This window comes from Lepidothrix coronata, unplaced genomic scaffold (genome assembly GCF_001604755.1).
Source record: "Lepidothrix coronata isolate B3197 unplaced genomic scaffold, Lepidothrix_coronata-1.0 Scaffold13, whole genome shotgun sequence".
Classification (NCBI taxonomy): domain Eukaryota; kingdom Metazoa; phylum Chordata; class Aves; order Passeriformes; family Pipridae; genus Lepidothrix; species Lepidothrix coronata.
In genome coordinates, this window is record NW_016690193.1 from 4,159,590 (window position 1) to 4,183,536 (window position 23,947).

General features: G+C 38.3%; 1 protein-coding gene across 7 annotated transcripts in view; it reads left to right on the forward strand.

Moving 5' to 3' along the window:
• The window catches only part of KIAA0922 (KIAA0922 ortholog), a 77,151-nt gene extending 55,007 nt beyond the window's left edge, over positions 1 to 22,144 (forward strand). For 5 of the 7 annotated variants that reach the window (XM_017805863.1, XM_017805865.1, XM_017805864.1 and 2 more), the window contains 16 exons: positions 1,572 to 1,714; positions 2,340 to 2,482; positions 2,787 to 2,973; positions 3,937 to 4,122; positions 5,705 to 5,854; positions 6,399 to 7,015; positions 9,387 to 9,541; positions 10,836 to 10,960; positions 12,495 to 12,652; positions 13,543 to 13,728; positions 14,767 to 14,845; positions 15,782 to 15,867; positions 17,169 to 17,289; positions 19,154 to 19,242; positions 20,072 to 20,214; positions 21,732 to 22,144. In XM_017805863.1, the coding sequence (XP_017661352.1) occupies positions 1,572 to 1,714; positions 2,340 to 2,482; positions 2,787 to 2,973; positions 3,937 to 4,122; positions 5,705 to 5,854; positions 6,399 to 7,015; positions 9,387 to 9,541; positions 10,836 to 10,960; positions 12,495 to 12,652; positions 13,543 to 13,728; positions 14,767 to 14,845; positions 15,782 to 15,867; positions 17,169 to 17,289; positions 19,154 to 19,242; positions 20,072 to 20,214; positions 21,732 to 22,010 (2,847 nt within the window). In that variant the 3' untranslated portion in view covers positions 22,011 to 22,144. The remainder of the gene's footprint in view (positions 1 to 1,571; positions 1,715 to 2,339; positions 2,483 to 2,786; positions 2,974 to 3,936; positions 4,123 to 5,704; positions 5,855 to 6,398; positions 7,016 to 9,386; positions 9,542 to 10,835; positions 10,961 to 12,494; positions 12,653 to 13,542; positions 13,729 to 14,766; positions 14,846 to 15,781; positions 15,868 to 17,168; positions 17,290 to 19,153; positions 19,243 to 20,071; positions 20,215 to 21,731) is intronic. The other 2 variants (XM_017805866.1, XM_017805867.1) reach the window with 1 other exon arrangement.
• The last annotated feature ends 1,803 nt before the right edge of the window (positions 22,145 to 23,947 follow it).

The following is a 23,947-nucleotide window of genomic DNA, read 5'->3' on the forward strand; positions in this document are numbered from 1 at the left end:
TAAACCCTGAGATGATGTGTCATGGGTGACAGAAACAGAGAAGATGCTGTATCGGGGATGTTGGCATATTTTGGTGACCAGAGTATCATCCAGAGTATGCAGATAATTTCTTCTTAGACTTCTGGTTTGTGCAAAAGCCCGGAATTCATGTATTTTCCTTGCTTTTTGGGCATGCTCTAGACTCATCTTTAATGTCCCGTGTAGATACATGTTTCTGCACATATGCTTTAAGACCTTAATGAAATTTCTTATAAAAAGAAAAGAGTATGTTTGCTACACTAATCAAAGCTTCGTTTTTGGCAGCAGTTGTAAGAGTTGTTGTAAAAGAGAGGAGACAGCAATTCATAAACCCTTGCCTGTAGGCACACTCTGAGAAAGAGAAGGTAGTATGTGGGTAGGACTGAGTTTCGACAGTCCCATGCACCATACTCTTGACCAAATGGAAAAATAGTGGTACATCTTTGCATCAGTGTGTGCAACACATGTTTTTCTTTAGATTTGAAGAGCTATGGGGAACATCTATGGTTAGATAGGTATTCAGCACATATGAGATGGATCTTGGCTTGTTAAACAAATCACTAGTTCTTAATATTCAAAATTTCAATTTGTTATCATTTCCCTAGTCACTTTATGTGTAATGAATTGTTAGGTTCACGTTTGAATGCATGCATTTCTTTTTAGGGAGTGACATGGTTAAGTTTGCAAATGTCGTATGTGGCTTGCTTTTAATAAATACTGCCTGTTAAATGCAGGTTCTGAAAGTTTTTTTATGTTATTTTTCATAAAGTAGACTAAGAATAAAAACATTTTGAACTGAAAAATATCAGAAAAGCTGTTAATAAATCAGCCATAAATGAAAAACAATCAAGCAAGAGCCTGTTTTGGAATGTTTATGGTTGCTTTGACTGCTATAGCTATCTGATCACCCCTTTCTAAGAAAAGACCCCCAGTTCTGGAAGAGCAAGTTTTAGGGCTATTTTCATTTCTATAGTGGCAGAAGGAATAAGCAAGGGTATCAAAAACAAACAAACCAAAAATTTACATTATTTCCAGACTAAGTGAACTTCTGGTAGTTCTGGTTTTCAATAATACAGTAGGGAATTCACTTTGGCTTCTTTCCAGTGACTCAAATGATCAGCATATTCGCCAACAGTCCCTTTCTCACTTAAATCAAGTTGTAAGTCATATGCTGAGGGTATAATGGTTGCCACATTTCCCTATGCAATCAGTACACTGTCAGTTCTTGTGCTGTGAAGTGTTTCAGGATTCTTTGAGTATGAAAGACACTATATAATTTCTTTTCCATCTGAGCAAATAAAAACTGTTTTGAAAAAAATGAAGTAATACATTCCTCATAATAAGTGCAGTAATATGAACTTTTGCTCAAATAAACAACCTTATCTGATGTTTTATGCTGTCAAAATGAAAGACTTTTGTATAACAAGTTAGCAGTTTCTGCACCTTGCCAAAAATATCTTATGTAGTGCTAAGTAACGATACGGTGCTTTCTTTATTGACATCTTTAAACACACATGGTTTCTGTGAATAAGAAGTGCATTTTTGTTTAACAGAATGCACATCAAGAGGATTTCATCAGCAAGAAATGCAGTTCTGAGCTGCTTTTGTTAAGTTTACAGCCACTGGAAACCAGAAGAGTTGGTGTAATTTTTACACCGGTTGACTACAAAAGAGTAACTTCCCTGATTTTAATCAGGTAAGCCACGTTTCAGTTTTAAGTCAGAATCAAACAACTCAATGTAAAATGCATTTGCAAAATCGCAGAGCATGGACAAATGCTCAAAATTTGAAAGCCAGAATACCTCTGATTTTATAGAAAGTGCTTAAAGTGTGCTTGTGCCTTGTGTCTCAGTCATTAAAAAATACAATCTTATTTTCTTGATATGTGGTCATTTGGTTATAAAATGTATATGAATATACTGAGGTAGTTTTGAGTTTGAGAGAAACACATTGCATGGCTTTGCTATTTTCAGCTTGACTCCATAATGATAGGATTTATGGATCCAATGAGTCTTATGTGCAGCCAAACACTGGTTATCTTTTAGGAAAAGAGTTTATGGAAGAAGAAACCATTTTTACTAGGTGGCACAATTATTATCCAGTGACAGTGGTTACAAAACTTGTCCTTCACTATGTGAAATTCACTAGTGACTGGTTCTGGAGTGATCCCATCTCTATTTAGGGGAAACCTGACCAGTTTTGGCCACTGACTCTGTTACTGAAACACTGTTGTTGGTTTGGCACCTAGAGAGCAAAGCTGTGATTTTGCAAACTTAATTTGTGTTTTAGTGACTGATTGCTTGATTTTTACATTATGGCAGAAACAACTTAACCGTTCTGGATGTGGTCAATGTAGAAGGCTTTGGAGCCAAAGAATTGCTTAAAGTAGGGGGAAGACTACCTGGTGCAGGAGGATCTCTTCGATTTAAGGTGCCAGAAGCTACGCTAATGGACTGCAGACGACGTGAGTAAGAAGACACAGTCTCTAGTTTTGTAGCTGGCTGCATTACTCTGTAGTGGTACTGATATGCTACATTAATGTTAAGTAAACAGTGTTAAAAGGTGAACAGCTTGGTCATGAGGGGTGTAGATTCTGTTTTTACAAAACACTCACTGAGAATGGTTAAAAGTTCTAGAACTACACTACTGCAAAACAGGTTATATTAAGTGTTTTATTAGATTGTAAATAAAAATAGTAATTTACTTGTAAATGTAAGAAAGTCATTTTTATGCACTGTTAAATGATTGCTCTCTTTTTTTCCTTTAAGAACTGAAAGACAGCAAGCAAATTCTATCCATAACGAAGAACTTCAAAGTAGAGAATATTGGGCCTCTTCCTATAACAATTTCATCTATGAAAATCAATGGTTACAGTTGCCAAGGATATGGATTTGAAGTGTTAGACTGTCAGGAATTTTTCCTGGCCCAGAACTCATCACGAGAGATCAGCATTGTGTAAGCACTGACAAATTTGCTGACAAAATAACTTTAGTGGAAATTTGTGGGTATGATACTGCAGTAACATACCCACACTCAAACTTGTGAATGTAAATGTCATAAGCCTTTCCCTAGGGGTAATAGTAACAAATGGATAATATAATAGTGTCTCTTTACAGGACTCATAATTTCTAAAAAGCAGCATACATACTTTTATCAGTGCATTATGAAGTAATAAAGCAAAAGAGTTGCCACAATTTTTAATTTGATTGTTATTCTCTAGCGTGTTCCGAGTAGCCTGACCATAATCTAGTCATGTTTTCCAAACACTGAACATAGTCTAAAACTGATTCTTTTTAAAATCCTCTTGAGTGAAAGATACTGTGACTTAAGCATAAGTAGAGTTGATATTACTATATTAAAGTAATTGCGGTTTCCTATACAACAAGTATCATCTCTACTGATTAAAAAGGCAAGTCATACCTTCTAGCAGTACCCGTGGCAGTCAAATAGAGTAATGAGGTGGGTCAGGGAAGTGGAGGAAGAGACAAATCTGATGGTTTCTTCTGCTTTCCCTATCTTTCCAGCTTTGTACTCTAGTACCTGGCCCATTCTGAAATAATGCTGCCTGTACTCTTGACAGCTGTGCTTTTGTTAAAGAGTTTTGTAAAACCTGAGTTGTTCATGTGCACCTCCTTGAAAAAAGGAAAACGAGTTGCAGTAACGAGAGTATTGTGAAGAGTCACAAGAAAACCACCTATATTACCAACTGAAGATGACCTAAAAATCTTAACTGCTTTTAGGTGCTAATGCCACGTACACAGTTTAAGCAGACAGTGGACATTTATTTCATTGCGTTTTTTTTTCCATATTATTAAATCAGGAATTATTTTGTATTTTTTGTATCAATGTGACTTCAGAAAATTAAATTCAGCCCAAAAATGGAAAAGTAACACCAGTTCTGTCTGTTTTTCCTAATAGATTCACTCCTGACTTTACATCTTCCTGGGTAATTCGTGAGCTTACACTGGTGACTGCTGCTGATTTGGAGTTCCACTTCACACTCAACGTGACTCTTCCTCACCATCTATTACCACTATGTGCAGATGTGGTGCCAGGCCCCAGCTGGGAAGAGTCTTTCTGGAGGCTCACTGTCCTCTTTGTAAGGTAATGCTTTCAAGTCCCTTGCAACAGTTTGAAAGGGACCTGCCAGGGAAAGATCAGCAAGCACTTTTGCCTTCTGTTTGATTTTTTGTGATGATAGGACCTTAAATCTCTACTGCATCTGTCTCCCGAGAGTCCTGCCAGCTGGCTGTGACAGCTTAGGTGTGGTAACACTAGCTGGTGATGGAGTTGGCAAGCATTTCTTGCTGCTCCTCCTGATAAACTTCCATGTTAAGGCTGCAGTGAAAAAGGGTTAGGATATCCCCATGGGAATTCTCAGCATACTAGAAGACTTGCTCCCACCACAGTAGAGACACACATGTAACATGTTAGTATCTGAACATTATAAGTAGAGTTGAGTGGGCTTGAAGATTATCTTTAAGTATTCCTGGAAAATTAACGTGAATTTTATTTATAGTTTCAGACAACTACTTGAGGACTTGCTTCTTCTGCTTCTTTTCTCCTTTCACATGTCAAATATTATTTGTGTTTATGGTTAGTTTTTGCTAGGCACACTGCAAAACAGGCTACCCCAGAAAGATGGTGGGGCTTGTGTTAGCTGATTATTTGCTGGCACATGCTAAACTGCTTTGAAGAAGACTACCTTTGTAAGACAATGAAGGGTTCTGCTTCTGCACATACTGCTTTTTTTTGTCTTCCTTTACTGACCTTTCACACTGAGTAGTGTGAACTGAATGCTGTGTTGGGCACAGGTGATGTTCAGTGCTTTCATCACACCAACCCTGAATTCCTACAAGAAGCAGTGACTGTGAATGTCACGATGGTAACATACACGTTACTGATACATATCCGAGATCCTGATGCACACTGCGGTGCTGCTTGCATTGTTTTGACATGGAAAACAGAGCACAAATTAAGAAATAGCAGTGACCACATTGTGTGGTTCTAGATGCAACAAAAAGGGACTGTAGGGATCTGAAAAATCAGGAATTTCTCGTTCAGTTTTCCTGCTAACAAAGTTTATACTGCATGACTGAGAAAGGTGGTTTGATGAATTACAAAGATTTTTGTTCTGATCCATTTATTTTTGGTGCAATTAATACACCATGTATAAAGAGGATATTTTGCAGCTTCATTTTTAGTTCAGAAATATGGTAGCATTTGTGGCTCATTTTATGCCAGCATTTTCTCTAGGAAAAGAAAGAGACAGTATTAAATAAATATCAAAATAATGACATGACTATCATGAATGAATAGAAGGCACTCAGAAGACTGATAGGTATCATTCTACGATGTATAGTCATTGACTTGTAGTGAGACTTCTAAATTATCTCTAAATCAATGACTAGCTTTTTTAGAAGGCATTTTTTCTTTGTTAGTTTTTTTTAAAGCTCATGACTGAGTTATTTTATAGACCTAATAACTAGTAAGGGCTATAAGGAAAAAAAGGAAGGCTATTGCAACTATTACTTTTCACAACTATGTTGAGTTTTCTTGTCTGTCTTTTTACTTAGAATTTACTAGTAAAATATTTCAAAAGTGCATCTTGTTAGAAGCTTTTTAACTCTTTCACTGAATATTTCTGGAAGTTGTAGACATCAGTATCTGTTGTTCTCTTTGACAGTTTGTCCCTGCTCGGAGTGATTCTGATAGCCTTCCAGCAAGCCCAGTATATTCTAGCAGAGTTCATGAAATCAAGACAGAGGCCAAATCCTAATTCTTCACCACAGCAGAACAGCAACTCTGTTGACGTAATCAGCTCCGATTCCTACAAGTAAAAATACTTTTTTTTCTTCTTTTGTACCTTGGAGTGATGCTTTCTGTCTGTTTGTATTGTGATATTGCTGTGGGCTGGTTTAGAGGAGATGGTGTTCTAAGCAACCTCTTTTCAGAGAACTTTCAGTGTTGTGGTGTATATTTATCTCCACACAAAAGAAATTGAAGAACTCAAGGGTTTATTAATCTTGTATATTGCCAATAGTACATAAGGAAAAATTATGTGATGAAAGTAAAGGATATACCATGTGTGGGAGCCATGGAAAGAATGGAAAATACATTGATGATTCACAAATCTGACCCTCTTGAGTGGTCAGTTACACTGAAGCATGTAAGTGTGTTTGAAGTCTGAGCACATACTTAGTCTTACTCAACTCCCACTGAATCAGAATGTGCTTAGATGTATGATAAAGTGAAGACTTAAAGCAATTTCATGGCTTGAGAATATGCCCCCCTTTTGTTTCTTACAAAAATATCTCATAAAGCAATTCATGTTAGCTTTATAAAGAAAAATAACCCCAAATAACTTATTTCTTCTCCAGGGGAAGTTGCAAGACATTTATGGATTCCTACAGTTCCTCAGATAAAGGTAAAGGGAAGGGCTTCCTGTCTGTAGGCGCTTCTTCCAGCCGAAGTCAGAGCGCAGCAAAGAGAAGTCCTGCGACCTACAGCCACTCTCAAAAGAAACACAAATGTTCGGTTTACTACAGTAAGCAGAAACCAAACGCAGCAGCTGGCAGTGCCATTGCAGCTGCTGATGAGAAACAGAATCAGATTGCAGAGAACCAAATCTCAGCACCAAAAGAGGACATTTGCACTGATGTTGTCAGTGAGAACTGGGTAACTCTGAAGTATGCAAATGGCATAAACGTTAACAAGAATTTAACTCTTCCAGAAGACTTTCTGGGTAAAGAAGAAAGTACACTGAAAAATACAGTTCTCATTAAAAATACTTCTTCAGAGTGTGATCTGAAGGAAGATCTTCAAACATGTATGTTTCCTAAGGAAACTAACCTTAAAACTTCAGAAAATCTAGCTGAGCTCAAAGAACAGGAGTTCTGTCCTGTGAAGATGTCCAAGAAGCTACCTGAAAGTCACTTGTGCAGAAATTCACCTCAACAACAGCCGGAACTGCAGGAAATTTCTAGGAAAATTAGTGGTAATTTTTTTCAAATTCTATTACTCGAAATTACTAGGTGAAATCTTTTGAGGAGTTCACTGTGATCAGGATTTTGTCTTTTGTGTGGGACAAGGAGATGTGATACTTCTGATGCGTTCACTGTGATTTATCTGTTTACACTCCTAAGGAAGTAGCCTGCATTGAAAGTTCTTTCATGAGTTATAAATTTACTTCATTTGCAGATTTCAATCTTGTGCTGTAGCATTTTAACAGTTAAAATAATTGATATCATAGATCTGCTTATAAGACACAAATTGCCCTTGTCAGATATTTAGAAGCATCCCAGTTTGCAATTTTCAAGTCCACTGACAATATGATGCTTAATAGTCACCAACAAGGATGTTCAGAACTGGATGTGCAGAACTCCTTTGATGAAACTACCTAAAATAACAAAAAACTGACATCAGAATGCTATGAACTTATATTTTGTAGGAATCTGCAGGTCAGTGTTTCTCTTAGTAATTGCATAGCTATATTTTTTATCTTTTTTTAAAAGTGTGAAAATAAGCTGCCTGGGAAGTCTTATCTCTTAGCTTCACAATTCAAAATTTTAAGAGCAGCAAAAGAACAGCTGGGAGAAGTCAGAAGCAGGGTAGGAGAATGTATCCTCTGGAAGCTTGGCTTTACTGAGGCACTCGGCAAAGTAGCTGAATGCTGAAAACTGGCATTTGCTGTAGCTGTGGCAGAGTTCAGTGAGTGAGCGATCACAGAAGGATTTCAGGCCCTGCTGTCGCATGTAGTTGTTACCACGGGCCCGTTGCTTCTCGTTGTGTCGTCGTCTGTGAGATACAGCGGGTACAAGTGTGCAGTCTCAGGTAGAGGCAGGATAGTTTCACTCATACGTACAAAGTACTTTGTCCCTGTGCTCCTAAACTGCAGTGTCGTTTATTGTTTGTTTTGAATTAGGAGATCAGATGGGGGGAGAAAGAGGGGGGATGTGGGAGTCAGTAATTATGTCTTAACTGTATTTGTGTGCACAGGAAAGTAGCTTTGAGTATAGGCTGTGGAAATCATGGTTATACATAAACCAGTTGGGAGATAATAGACCTACTTTCATTGACAAAACTTCCACCTTGAGAGAGGGTTTCAGGAGTCCTGCCACAATTACCAGTCACTTGTATTCAGTGGTAAAGCACTAAAGGTAAGCTCCCTTGTTGTCTATTAGCAGTTATGGTTTTCTGTGCTATCAGGGATGTGAGTATTTCAAGTTGTTTCAAGATGTTTCATGGGATAAATAAGTCTAAAAAGTACCATGTTGCAGTGTTTGTATCTTGATTATAGTTACAGATGTGGTTTTGTGCAAACAGGGACCTTGGGTACTTGCAGGTTTGTATGCTGGAGGTCAACAGAGAGTTGAGGTCAACTTTAGAGTTCTGTCAGCCTCCCTTGCCTGATGTTTCATTCACAAGCACTCCTTTTGCAGTCACCATGGCTGCCTGCTCCAGAGGGGAGAGGGTGTCTGACTCGGAGCTAGGATGTTGTAGTTGGTTGGTAGGAAATGGTAAAAACGTTTGGGTGTGCCTTTCCCATTTGAGAAGACCAGTTCAATAAGTGATGAGATTTCTCATGCAAAGCAGTCAAGAGTCTTGGTAGCACATCACTGTAGATGTATGGTAGATATCTGAGATACCTGGAACTGATTAGAGGTGAAGTTAATGCTGTCCTGTCCAGCATTGGCAGGGCCCAGGTGAGGACTGTGACTCAACTGGACAACTCAGCTAGTTTTTGAGGCAGGCTTCCTCTTGAGTCTTTCACCTTTTGGACTTTGTTACACCAAAGTAATAATTCTCCCTCACAAGTCTCTCAAGAAAAGGAACTTTTAATGTGGAACCCATCCTAAAAAAGGATGATTTCCCTTTGTCTTCATAGTGAACGCAGAGGGCACTTCAGAGGCGTAAAGCACCAAGTAAAGGCCGTCCTTAGTTTGATTTACCCATTCTTAAAAACTCTTCTCCCTACTCAGCTTGCAGGTTTTTTTCTTTTTGTTTTTTTTAGCCCAGTATGCTCTAGCTTCAGATTCTACCTTACAGATTGATGGCTGAGACCCAAATAGCTCAAATTCAGATAAGATGAGCGGGGCTTGTGTAATTTATGCATGTGCTAGGAGTGGTGTGCTCATGAATATGAACCAACCAGCACCACACCAACCACAAAGCTACTTTTTGCAACTGCTCTGCGAATTTTTACACAGCATTAGCTTTTGATTCTGAAATTTTCAGTGTCATCAGCCTAGAGCTTAGTATCCTAGTGTTTTGGAAAGCAACACAAGTCTGTTTGTAAAGAAAGGTAGTGGTTATGATTAGGAGCCCATTCTCATGTCAGGCCAACTGTTTTTACTGTTTGATTGTAGGGAATAGCCAGCAAGTGCCTCTCAGGAATGAAGCAGAAAGCTGTGAGACTTTAAAAAGGCAGATCAACCTAAAGCCTTCCACAGAGAAAAAGATTAATAAGGGACCTAAGGAAGAGCCTCCATGCTGTGCAAAAGAGGAGACCACTTGTTCTGAGGTTTGTATTGTGATCTTTCTGCTTTTCAAATTTAAAATTATCTTTTTATTGTTTATTTATATATGTATACACATATAGGTATGTATGTGTATGTAGGGACTATTACATACAGTCACAGATCTGAAACACTGTAAATCAGATGACTGAGGAAGTAAGCAGATGTGCTGTCCCGCATCCATTGTGTATTAATGCTGCTGTATAGAATAATGAACAGTTTGTGTAAAAATTAAAACAGCTCTTATATTGTGATATTGACCATATCAGAGCCAGAGATTGTTACTGTCAGAGCAGCACGTGTGTACTGGAATCTAGTGCCAGCTATCAGCGACACTAATGATGTGGGAACATTCTCTGGAGGGGAGGTGGGCATATTGGGCTTCAGTTGCAGACCTGATCTCCAAATACAGGGCTTTGCATCAGAAATTTGCATTTGAGAATACAGCAGGCAGAAGCCCCTTAACAGATTGCAGAGTTGCTGAGAAGGATCATTTCACCTCTGGTTTCTGAGTATGATAAACACATCAGACTGTACCTTTGTTGCAGGCAGCCTAAAACACTAAAAGAACTTTTATCAGAACTTTATTAAACCCAGTAATTTGGATTATGTTTATATCCTGTCTACTGGATAGGAATCCCACAGCAAAAAAAGTGTAAGGAGGAATCGCTAACCATGCTTGGGGAATATGTCAGAAAAGGTCTAGTCTTATTTTGGGATCTGTTGTTACAAACTTCTTTCCATATGTGGCTGATGGTGCTCAGTTTGTTTCTTGCATTTTTTTAAATTACTATTATTTGTCTGTAACTTACTCCATAATTTTCTCAGTTGTAATTCAGATGAAGGCTTTCCCCTGCCCCCTCCAGCTGCTGAGGAGAGGGAGGATTTATTGCTGCTGAACTTGCACACAAACTGATCATAAATCTGGCAGATGTTTTTTGTTTTTAGCACATTGGGAATTTTATCGACTGCTTTACTTTTTCTCCCTCCATTTTTTTATTTCCCTGGAAGTCAGAGCTAGATGCTGTGAAGGGGAAAATGCTAAGTTTGGGAATTCAAAAATTTTTCTTGTCATCTCTTGCTGTCTTGATGGACAGAGTCTTGGAAAGACAGATCAAATTCATGGTGCTGGAAAGAAGATGTGCTGTGGAAAGGCACTAAATCATGAAGTAACTATGCATTTGGGTCAGGTCATGTTGTCCAAAGAACTTTAGCTAGAAAAATCCAGTGAAGTTCATTGACTGAGTTAAAATCATTTTATAATGTACATATTGTCTCAGCTCATATTTTTACCTTTAGCAAGAAGATACATATAGGAAGAAGAAACCTCAGGAGAAAAAGGAAGGAAATGTACCAAATATGAATTGGAATAGAAATAGAACATCTAGAAAAAATAAGAAGAAGAACGTTAATATATCTACAAGGTATGTATTGCCTCACCAAATCATGAAGAAATCCAGAGTTACTGTCATGTTTCCACAGGTTTTGAATAGTACATTAGGCAGGATTGTTTTATCTATTTAAATAGACACACTTCAATCCTTGCCTGAGGCTTTATTTTTAAGACTGTGCAGTACTAAGTATCACCAGCAAAAAAAAAATAAAATTTCCACTTGTAAATCTGTATTTATATAGATGCACTCCATTCTGCATAACAGTGGTAGCTCTCTGTTATAGTCTGGAGTGTGCTGTCTCTGAAGTTTGATGCTTAGCTTCCTTTCCATTGTGTATTATGTGGAGAAATTCCAGTTGTGTATTCCCTTCAGTGAAAAAGGAAAATAAAATTGTTGAAATGATTCCATCTTCAGGAGAATCATCTGCTATATTGAGTAACTGGGGAATGTTGTCTTCTAGTAATTTTGGAAGAGAAATATGTAGAAAGGAGACGATGGCTTGCATTTTTGCCATAATGATTAAAAAGACTAGAGCAGCACTAGACTAAAGAATATGGAGAGCACAGTGGAAAGTTACTTCTTTCCCCCACGAGGATTGTTTAAATGCATTTTAAAGTCAGTTGTAAATCACTTTTAAATATTGTTTTAATGTATTTTAAATTTAAGTTATTTGGATTGTTAAAAAATACTATTTACAAGCTGCTGCTAGAATAGAAACACTTCTGAGGAGAAAATCATCCTCCTTCCCCTCCCCCAGCACTTTGAATTAAGGTCACAATCCTACAAAGCCTTCACAGACTTAATTTTTATTGCAAGCGGTCCTGTTGAGGTCAGTGGACTTAACAAGGAGATTGTAAATCTGAAGGGACTGTTATAACTCATTATGCACAAATTACTATTCATTGTGTGGGAAGTCAGCACATGTGTAAATCTTTGCTGCATGCACACCTTTATAAGTAGGATGGATAAAATACTAGAAGTGAAATACTGAAGTTCAGTGTCTGTTCCTTGGACCAGTTAAGCCTTTGCTACTTTCTGAGTTAAGATGGAACCATTCCCTTTCTACAGAAATTTGACAGCTGGCTTTTATTCATTTTCCTTAATACTCTATGGTTACAGTATTGAATGGAGATACTTCAGTTTTACTAGCAAAAACTTAGGATCGCTTCAGATTATGATTTTATTCTAGTTACAATTATGCCAGTGAAATGAACACAGGGCACATTTTTCCATGTATCTGGATATTCGTACAGCACTAGACTGTGCTTATTACACATTAGTGCTTATTCCTCTAACATCTGATTGCAAGTGCATTAGAGAATGAAGTTAAATATACACGTTGTTTTGCCTCTTCCCCTGAAAAGTAGTCTTCTGTGTAGTGAAATATTTTGTATTTTGAGAAAGGTTTTTTAGGTTTCTGTAAAGTTGGGGAATAAGACTCCCAAAACTTTTCCTTCCCCTGCATCCTGCCTCAATAGGTGTGTGAGTTAAAGTGTTTAATGCCTGAAAAGGAAAAATGCAAATATAAAATGCAAACATATTTCTTCGGGTGTGATTGTATTAGGGTCCCTGAGCAGAGTGAGTTGAAGCATATGTGCAGTGAATTTGAAAGGCCGGATCTGAGAGCGAACATTGGAATAAGAGCCTGGTGTCCTCAGAGTAACGGGGAAAATTGTAAAGCAGACCAAAAAGCTGGGAGCTTGTCTATACAGGGAGAAACAGGTACGCAATCTTAATTGACTTATATGGGGAAAGAAACACAATATGGATTCTGTGGCATTAGAGCTGTATTCCTTTCTTGAGAGACCTGTGCTTTTCTCACTTTTGAACCCTGATGCTAAGATGACAGTGCCTGAAATAATACGTGCTCATTTCTGATGGGCTCTGCATGCTTTCTCCAGGGGGTTGTTTGGTGATGCAAATCAGAAAATGAGTCAGTCTGAAGCCATAATCCATCTATTCTTGATGTAGGACTGACAGTCTTGTGTGTTCAAATGAAAGCTGGTATTAACTGAAGCAACTGTATTGCAAAGTCCAGTTTTAGAATAGGCAGGTCATTTTTTAAAAACCCCACTAGCTTGGGTACCTGCTTCCTGCCTTTCTGTCAGGATTTTAATCATCTGTTTTCCCTGACTTTTGGGAAGATGAGATCTGATGAAAGATATCAATGTCTATAGAATAGTCGTTTGCCTCTCTGATGAGATAATAAGAAAGGAGAATCTATCACTTTTGAATTTATTACTTGCAACATTTTGTCATTGCTCTTAGTATGCATGATCCTACAGCCAGGATATGTTTCATGTTTAAAGTGCTAACTGTATATTTCAAAGGACAGTACGTGCTTCCTCTTTCAACCTGTTGCCTGTAGCTGCACTTTATCCTCACTTGCATTTATTTTACTGGGATATTTTACTGGGATGTTGTGTAGGACATAAGCTCCTTGTGGTAGGGGCTGGTATATTTACAGAGGCTATCAGTAAATATTTTCTCTCTTACTGTCAGTAAATACAGAGAATATGTGTAAATTTATGTTTCAGATGACTTTTCACTGACAAAGCTTTCTTAAATATTGTGTTGGTTTTTTGGTTGTTTTTTTTTTCCAACTTCTTTAGAAAGCTTTTATCAGCGGTCCAAAAAGAAGTCTTTGGAGAAGTTTTGTTCTGATTCAAGCTCTGATTGTGGAAGTTCATCAGGAAGTGTTCGTGCCAGTCGTGGGAGCTGGGGTAGCTGGAGCAGTACCAGCAGTTCAGACGGAGATAAAAAGCCAATGATTACTGCCAGGCATTTTCTTCCATCCAGTAAGTTTTGCAAATAGTCCCTCTTCACAGTGGCAGGCAAAGTTTTCGCCTTCCTTCTGAATGGAAAGGGCTACCACAGCATGGGGCACGTAACTTGCCTTTTATAGGGCACCTCTCAGAAACAGAGGGCGAGATTTAAATAACTGTACTTGACAAGAAGTACCACAAGTTTTGTGGAAATGAAGATGACCTGTCAGGCTCCAGAGAAAGCATCAGGCTCCTCGCTGGAGGAATCTGAATTAGTTTTCGTGGAAAGATGGGAGAACTGAGAGCAATTTCTGCCTTTGAATTTATGTTTCATCATATTATTCTTTTTAAAATGTTATAGCTATTTAAGAAATGCACAAATGAAGAATGTGTGAAAGCAGTTCAGATCTGAGGATGTGGGGTTTGGATAGACGTATTCAAGGCATAAGTAGGCAGGAGACCTGTGCCAGTTGACTGTTATGAGAAATGGGAGCTGTGGTTCATTACTGCAATTTTTGAATGCCTGAATATCATTAAAATAGTTGAAAGCGTAAACCCTGTCACTGCCATAATTTTAAAATGTTGAAGTGACACAAGCAAACCCAGCTTTGAGTACATGAAAAAATATGGTTTGAATGATTTAAAAATATGCAGGAACTTACATGTGTATTTGTGTATGTATAAAACCTTACATTACTAAATGATAGGACATGATGTATCTGAACCTGAGATCTAAAAGATAACGAATTGTGTGTATATGACTTTTCTGTTTGTTCAAATTATAATGCCCCTTAAAAAAAAGGAAAATAAGTAAATACAAATTCAAAATCAATTTGATAGTAACAGGTGAACCTCTCCATTAAGAGTATGGTAATCACATCTGAGTCATAAAATACATTTTAAACCACATGGACTTAGGTAGCATGCTTTGAAATTAATGCAGTTAGTGATAATCCAGTCTGAGAGAAAACTTAATTAACACCATTGATGAATCTATTTGTGTGTATGTATATTCTATGCATACTTCTTTTTTTTAGGACCTTTGATTTTCACAGTCATTCTTTTCTTTAGGAGAGAATATTTCACAAAATGATTTTCCATCTGAAACTCCTATCACTTTAAATCTGTCTCATAACATCTGCAATACCAGGTAAAAAATTGTAATCTACACCTGTAAGACATTAAAGAAACACCACCAACTTGAAATTGTGTCTCAGTTTGGTAAATTATACCTACCTGTTGTCATTTTTTATGATCATCTGATTGTACTTACTAGTTGGAAGAAGATCATCTTCAGTATATGAAAAGCAACTTACTATATTTCCACTTAGTTATATTAAAGTAGTAATGTTTTTTGAAAAAAGGTGGGAGTGAGACTTTCAAGTTGATGGTATTCTTTTAATGGGAATAATGTTCTCCTAGGATATACAGCATGAAAATTGATTCATCCCTCCCCTACATTCCTTTCTACCTCTTTACTATATTAGAGATAGAATCTACAATTAGTGTGAGTCCTCATTTCACTTCTTATTCTTCACTTTGTGTTTTCATTAGGAGAAATAATTTAATCCTTTTCCTTTGGGATTCTGGTGCTTGAAAATGTTTCCTTTCCATTCATTTTTACTAGTTTCTTTGATGGGTTTTGATGAATATCAAATTGATGCTAGTGTGTGTCTATGTGTCTTCATGGACATAGAAGTAAACTTGCCTGGAATTTTTTGAAACATTATGAGAGGTCCTACTGATCTTCATGAACTATAACCTGTTTTCCAACTTTAGAGATAAGCTGTTGAATTAATTTCCAATAGGCTGATATTGGATAATAAAAGTGGGATAATTAAGGCATATTAATTTTATTAATTTTGCATGTGTGATAAGTAGCTGGCTTTTAATTGGAAAAAAAACCCTTAAAAAATTGCACAGTGGTAATTAAAAAATAAGAATGATCAGGACAGTGGGAAAGCAGCAGCAATCATGATGTTCATTAGAATATTTTTTACATCTCTGTATATTTCCTTTGAAATACTTTGGATTATGAAACATAACAGTGTCTAGACTTAAAAAATTAAATTTTATTTTAATTCAGCAGAGACATGAACAGCATCCCCCAGTATCCTGAAACCTTATGTCCCAATTTCACTGACATACCTGCAGATCCTGACAAAAATAAAGGTCAGTATTAAAAACTGAAGCTGGTTTTTGCACATTTTGTCAAGCAGTTTCAGTGATGTTGCTAATAACATTTGTGTACGCCAACTCGATAGACATGTTGTTACTAGAACTTCTAAACAACTTAGGTTCAAAGTTAGCAAATGAAGGCTTATAACCTTGATAATTTTTACTTATAACCTTGACGATTTTTGCTGCATCTGCTCTGTGTGAAGACTGCATTTAGCTTTCAACTCATGTTCTAGGAATTCTTTATTTTCTTTATTCTCTTGCTTTGCACAGATTTATGTCCAAAAGCAATGCAGCTGGGAGATCAAGAGCATTAGTTGCTGTGTTAAAGTGAAGCTCAAACATGACTCAAAACAAACATGACCATTTTTCTCTCTAAATTTCCACAGTTGGGACTTGCTTTCTTTGAAAGCAATGAGTGAGGTTGGGTTGAGCTGTTAAAACTCTTGAGCTTTCGTTGTTTGTGTCTCAAAGGGAAGTAATATTAGCTTTTTGAGTGGGATTCATAAAGGCATTGTGCTACATGGTGGAGTTTGAAAGCTGGTTAGGACACATAGTTCTTTAAGCAACAGCACTGCCTACCCATCACTGTCCCTTCTCATGTAGGTTTAACGTGTGTCTGATGGGATACAAATGCTGATTAAACTTTTTACATGGTAATAGTATTAACATGTGTCACATGAAATAATGCAATAGAGCTAACTTTGCAACCATTTTTTCATGGAAATTGCTGATTTGGATTTTTTCCTTTCTCCATCTGCCCATTCTCACAGAGTTGATGGGAACCAGGTATCTGTGGGTAGTCAGGGCATTCAGTCCATAAAGAGCAGCACAATGAATATCTGCCCTAGGGGCTAAATACGAGTTCACAAATTGTTCGGTTATAAATGACTCCAGTCTATTAAAAATTTGACTCTGTTGCCACTGTTTTTGTGTAGTTGGACTTCGGTGCTTACTGACTGATGTGTAGGGGTAAGGAGGCCAGTGGGAATCACATCCCTGCTCTCTGTCCTGCTGTGTGGAAGGGTGCCACCTTCCTCTGTAGGAATTTCTTACCATTTTGTTGAATTCCAGTTTCTCAGGTCAAGTCTTTATATATATCTTTTATAAAAAATAGAAATTTTGAGATTTGAAGGTGGACATTTATCACAAAAAGAAATAGGTTAGTAACTCTGGATTTTTTTTTCTCTAGCATACATTCCTTATTGTGGATCTGAGAATAAAGTGTCATTGTGACAGAGTTTGCAGAGTCTCCTTCCTGTTGCTCTGCGTTTCATTCCCCTTTTCTTTTTTAGGTCTTTACCCAACAGGAGACTTGTGGCCTGCCCAGCCAGTCTGCATGACAAACAGTTTAAACTACAACCTTGAGAATAATATACCGTGCATGATCCAGGAAACCCCCTCTGTTCACAACAGGCAAGTTACATTTTAGTAAAAAGTATGGCTAATGCTTTGTTTAGGTTTCTGTGATGCAGAGGATTGTAGTTGATTTATATTTGTAAGGCAGATGATAGTTAAATTCTTGCTACCTCTTCAATCTTAGTTCCAGTTGTTAATGCTCTTCCATTAGTACACAATGATTAATTTTACTAAGACAAATTCACTGCTGTAACTATTCATATGTAGATATTCTAGAATAACTTCTTTCAAGTTTAATTAGTTACATTTTGGAAAGCTATTAATTCCTTTCACATCTTTTGTCAGGCAGAGGGCCTGGCTTTTAAATTTGTTATCCTCTTGCTAAATACATAGCTTCTGTATATCTCAGGGTGTGTTATGTAGTGTGTACTTGTGTTAAATGGCATGAGCAGACATCATTATAAAAAGACAAATATTCCAGTTTGAAGGAGGTTTAGGCATACGAGTTGGTATATTTCAGGCTCTGTGTGTATTTGGGTTGATCTTCCTCTAGTAATGAACTTGATTAATTCTTGTATTTTACATTACTCACATGTCAAATTTTACTATTGAAAGATGCACCACAAACTAGAGAAATGCAGAAATGTTCTGCCACCACATAGCAGTGAAATACATCCAGTTCTTCAAGTCATGTGCTGTCATCCGAAATGACAGGAGAAGGACCTGGGGGTCCTGCTGGACAACGGGCTGTCCATGAGCCAGAAGTGTGCCCTCGTGGCCAAGAAGGCCACTGGTATCCTGGGATGCAGTAGAAAGAGCATTGCCAGCAGGTCGAGGGAGGTGATCCCACCCCTCTACTCTGCCCTGGTGAGGCCACACATATGGAGTGCTGTACAAGAGAGACATGGAACTCTTTGAGCAGGTCCAGCAGAGACCTACTAAGTTGGTCGAGGGAGTGGAGCATCTCTCTTATGACAAAAGGCTGAGGGAGCTGGGCCTGTTCTACCTCAAGAAGAGGCAACTGAGAGGGAACCTCATCAATGTCTATAAGTATCTGAAGGTAGGGTGTCAAGAGGATGGAGCCAGGCTGATAGAACAGGAGGCAATGGGCAGAAACGTGAAGGAACATGAGGAAGAATTTCTTTACTGTGAGAGTGACCATGATTGCTGGCAGATTCCATATTATGCTACTTGCACGTAATTATTTATTGATATTTAGTAGTGATAGCTTATGATAGCTTCTTGGCAGAATAGTAAAACTGAATTAGTGCAGCTTCACATGAAATGCTTTTATATGTCTACCTTGTCCAGACTGGATCCAGACTTGGACTACTTCAACCTTTTGGCATAGCAGGGCTTGTTTCACAACTGACATGTCTTCAGGAATTACTTTTGAAAAATCTTCTTGAAATTTTGAAATTATTTTAACTGAAAGAAGTATAATCCCTACAAATTAATGTGTAGTTTAGAAAACATATTGTTTAACAGGACTTCAGCACATGTTGTGAGGAAAATAGAAATCTCGATTTTAATTGCTTCTCAAGCATTTTAATTCGAATGCTTGAGAATGTGTTAAGTTTTCTTCTACCTCAAATCACATTATCCATGATTGTGGGAAAGAAGTACAACTTTATTTTTATGGAAGAAGAAGTTGAACTCAGGCATAGCAGGACTCTGGTAGTAGCTGTCATTACAAGCTGTTCATTCTCCCAGATGAAAAAGAATTCAGTGAGAGAATCTCTGTGATTATGTAGTGGCACAGAGTAGATACTGGCAAAATTGACAAATGGAATGGGAAAAGCCTCATGATCAGTTACAGGCATTTTGCATCCAACAGCTTTACATTAAATAAATATTTCTAAATAATTTTCAGAAGTTCTGCAAATTGTTTCTGACAGCATATTTTTTTTTCTTGAGACAGCTTCATCGACTGGAATGCAGCTTGTGACAGCCAGTTTTCCAACATGTATTGTCCACTAGAGATGAATGAATATGGTGCTTTCCCAGAAGGTAAGCTTATGAATCATCACAGAGCATGGTTATTTTCCTCTCACCTTTTATAAAACAAAAGGCTGAGCTTGTCTGTACGCATCTGGGCATTCGTTGCTTAAGTGGACTTTACATTTTCCAGCTGACTGAGTGCTCTGTAGAAATAAACAATGTGAGCATGTAGTGGATGAGAAGACTGGCCTTCGTATGGAGTTATTAAGCCTGAAAAGGTGGTATGCAGGACTCTCAGAGGGAATAGAGAGAAATGCTTGTGACTACAGTATTACAGAACTCTTTTTGTACAATTTTCTTTGTTTCCCCTCTGGCAGGCTCCTGCCTTCCAGTGTGTGAAATACAAGGCCTCTTGTGACCAATTACCTTCCCAGGCTAGAGTTTCTTGGCTTGGGGAGCACACTGGCAGCAATCTAGAATTCTTTAGCATTGCCTACCTAAGCAATAATTAAAGGTCAGACTAGAGTATCACAGGCAGGCCGGTGTTCCCTTGGGTGCTTAGAGCTGAGACATGTTGGCAGTGAGGCCTGGGTAGGCTCTGTCATGCATGTTCTGTGGCTAATAAAGACTGTTCTCCAGTAGAGGAGTTGCCAACTCTTTATCCCATCCTCCTGATAACAATTTGTTAGTGGCTCCCTAATAGAGAGTGGTAGTCCTGTTGACAGAAATTGCTAGGCTTCGCTGCTGTGCTACCCTGAAGCTGCCTGAAGTCACTGAAGGATTAGGTCAGTTCCAGCCTGGCTCACTCTTGACAAGATTCAACATTCCTCCACAGAAATGTTTGTAGTGTTTATGTTGCAAAAGCCTTAATTTGTCTCCCTGTTTTTATAAACTGCAGAAAACATGAACTATCCCAGTGGCTTCCCAGGTACTGCAGCAGTGCAGAATACAGCCTTCATTGACCAGAACTGTCCCTCAACCTGGAATGCTCATCCCAACTTGCCACCTGCCTGGGAGCCCACCAGTTATGTCAACTCCACAGTGAGTGTTGTCACTGTGAGGCGCTGCCTTCACGTACTTCTTCAAAGCCTTCGTAGTGCATTTCTGTCTTCTCCCTATCTGTTGCTTGCATATTCTTCATTAATCTTTTAAGTAGCCTGATATATGTATTTGGTATTGGCATATGTATTGGCATTGGTAGTCTGGCTTTTTCCCAGCTGTTCGTCAAGGATGTTACTGACCTTGTCTGTGAAATTTTAAGACAGATCCTTTTTCCTGAAAATTGACTAAAATCATCTTACATATGGAAAAACATTTTGGACTTATGTAGTCTACTGAAACTTTTTCCTATCGAAATCAGTTTTTCCAGTTGAGGGTAAAACACAGAAATGGCTGACAGCAAAACCCAAAAGATTTGGAAATTGTAGAGCTGAATGGACAGCTGCTCTCAGTGACTTTGACAGGTGTTTTTTTGCTAGGAAATCCAAGTGATTTAAGCTAAATTTGTGCAGCTTTCTGAATGCTGACTTTGACCTGTTTACTCCATACTAGCCATGTTTGTGTCATCCCATAGTGCAGTGTAGTGACTTCAGTTCAAGGTGGTCTTTAATTGTAATCACCTTCTCCTCTCCTCATATTTCAAGATCCTCTGTTTTAGAATTTTGATTTTTTTTTCATTTACAGTAGGTTTATTTTGAATAAAACTAACCAAATAAAGCAAGAAATAGTTTTAACTGTAAAAGTGAAAATTCTTCTGTGTTAAAAAGTTAAAAACTGGTAGAAGACTTTTGCCTAAAACAAACATGGCTTTATTTCATATTTTATTCAGGAATGCCAGGAAACACAGAAGGTAGAGATTGGAAAATACATTAGATAATTCAGTTCATTTCCCTGGTGAGCTTTTCTCCACAATACATTTCAGTGTTTCATTCAGTTTTAAAAGTCCCAAGACTTCCATGACCTTCACTGAGAGACTTCCTTGCAGACTAACACATCTTGCCCTCCAGGAGGTTCTTTATAAGCTTTCAAAATTTTCTAACTAAATTCCCTAGCTCCCAATTATAGTCTCTCTTTCATATTGAATATCCCTTTCTGCTCCTGGTATGCATAGTCTTTCTGTACTGACATATACTTGAACCTTTTTCTTGTCATTTCTAGGCATCCTGCTCTTTTAATTTTAACTCTCAAAACATGGATGGTGTTCTTCACGTGCCTTCCATTTCTCCCTTATTTTCCTTAGCATCCTGACCAGAACTGAATACTGGTTACAGTATTCGTGTTACAGTATATTCTTGTTACAGTAATATCTATGCCTTACAGGGAGGAGCTCACATGGCTTGATTCAGTGAAGGTCCTTAACACGCACACGCGCGCGCGCGATGCTGCTGTAATTTCGGCAGCCATATTTCTTTGTAAACTCCTGTGCAATTTTTTACTGTGTGTTTCTCAAGTTTTCTGCAAAAGTGCTGCTTCCTCCCATTTAGTACTACGTTTTCAGGTTTTCTTTGGCAAATGGTCCATTGTGCAGTTTCCCATGATTGTTTTATCTTGCTCTACAGCCCTACCTCTCAAGCACCCGAAGCTTGTCTCCAATGTCTGGACTTTTTGGTTCCATCTGGGCACCTCAGAGTGATGTTTATGAAAGCTGCTGCCCCGTCAGTGCCACGACTCAACATTCAACCCATGTGGAGAACCAGGCAGTTATGTGTAAGCAGGAATACTATCCGAGGTTTAACCCTTTCCGTGCCTACATGAACTTGGACATATGGACTACAGCAGCCAATCGAAATGCAAATTTCCCTCTTTCGAGGGACTCGGGTTATTGTGGAAACGTGTGAAAGGAATTTGATTTAAAAATGTGAATAAAGATGCTTGCAATTTTGATTACTAGAGTAAGCTGGTTGCTGAATAGATTACAATGTTGGTGAATATTTTGGCACTTTTATATTGAAAATAAATTTTTTTTACTGAAGTCTGAGCATTCAGTGCATTTTAAAAAGCACAGCATATTCAGGACACTTATTGTCAGGTGAAGGCTGTAAATTTAAAATTGATTTTTTTTTTTCATGGATAAGGACAGTATTAGTTCTTAAAAGCATCCATGAACCTGTACTGCAAATGTGTCTTCTGAAGTTTGCTTTCTGTGGTATAAACTAGGAGTGGTTTAGCATTTTTGGGTAGAAATTTACAACCACAAGTAATCATATCTGTACCAAATAGTAGCACTGGGGGCTTACCTATTGATGCAGATCAGAGAATTTCCAAATGGTGCCACTTCTAGTGCTGACAATAGTTGTTTGTGGGTGTAAACTTCTGGCAGTAGAAAAAAGGCTGAATTGTGGCTTGTTTATCTGGCTTCAAAAATGCAAGCTGTTGCTTTGATGATGTTATGGTTGTGCAGTGTGGGTGAGTGGGCATTTCTTCCAGGAACTTTTCTTGTGACTCCTGGCATTTTGTGTTTATATTTTTAGCCTTCATGTTGTAATAGCGTTTTCAGTGCATTTAATTGCACTTGTTTAAAGTTCCAAAGCTTGAACTGAAACAAATGTTTCTTTGAGAGCAGAGTTCACACCACTCTCCATAACAGAATGCCATTGTGTTGGCTCATGTCAGGAGACTGAATCTCTGTAGTGAGAAAGGCAACTGAGGAAGTGCTGCCACCAATGCCAGGTCTAAATCTATTGTGCAAGCTGTCTCTGCTTACCCTTCCTGTAGAGCCTTTTTTTCTGGCATGGCAGAGTGTGTCTGGGTGTGAAAAGTAAGGGAAGGCATCCCTTTGATTCAGAGATGTCCTTGGTACAAGGGGACTTGTTAAGCGTGAAGAGAGAGTGAATCCTCTTCACGCTGTACAAATCCTTGTACGGCTGCTTAAAGAAGAGCCATAGAGATGGCAGAACCAAATCTTGTGGGTACAGGCATTATGGCAAGTGGCAGCAGTCACAGGTTGCCACATGGGAGGTTCAGGTTGAACATGAGGAATAATAACTTCACTTGCAGGGTGCTACAGAAGAACAGGTTGCCCCAAGGGGTGGACAGATCTCTGCTTGATGTTCATGACGTGGCTGAACGAAGCCACATGTGACCTGCTGTAGTGGTGATGGCAGTCCTGCTCCTCATGGGAGGTCAGACGAGAGACCACCAGGGTCCCATCACCATTTTGAGGATTCTGCGAGCTTGAACAAATTCCTTACTTTTTGCTATTTAATTGTTTTCCTCTTGGCCTTTACACACAGAGTGATTGGAAGAGGAGTCTCTTTGACAACAAGAAATTGAGGCTTTTGCATTTCTTTTTATTCAAAGGCAGAACAGAAAAGGCACTGTAAAATAGCTGACAGCCTGCATGGAAGGCTACTCAGTAATCTTGAGTTCCCAGACCTAAATTCTGGCCCAGCCAGTCTCACAACATTGCTGAGCTATCAGACCAGCTCCTCTGACTTGCTGGTTTCATCCAGAAATGCCATCCCAGGACTTGAAATGTTTCAGGAGAAACAGCTCATTTCCATAAAAAGTTTGTTTCAGTAAATCAGCAGTTCCTGCAAAAAAAGCTTTGTTGAAAGATACTCTGCCAGCTATGCTTTCACATGTGTTTGGGTTGGCTCAGAAGGAGGTAGCAGCTGGTTGGGATACTCAAAAGCTGCTGCATTTACCTGCTCTAATTGCTCATGCAGAAGGTGCTCCTAAGCCTTCCTTTGTTTTCAATGTCAGAAAAATGGGATCATCACTGAATGCTTCTCCAAACTATGGTGTTTTAATTGCTTGATCAGGAACTAGCACC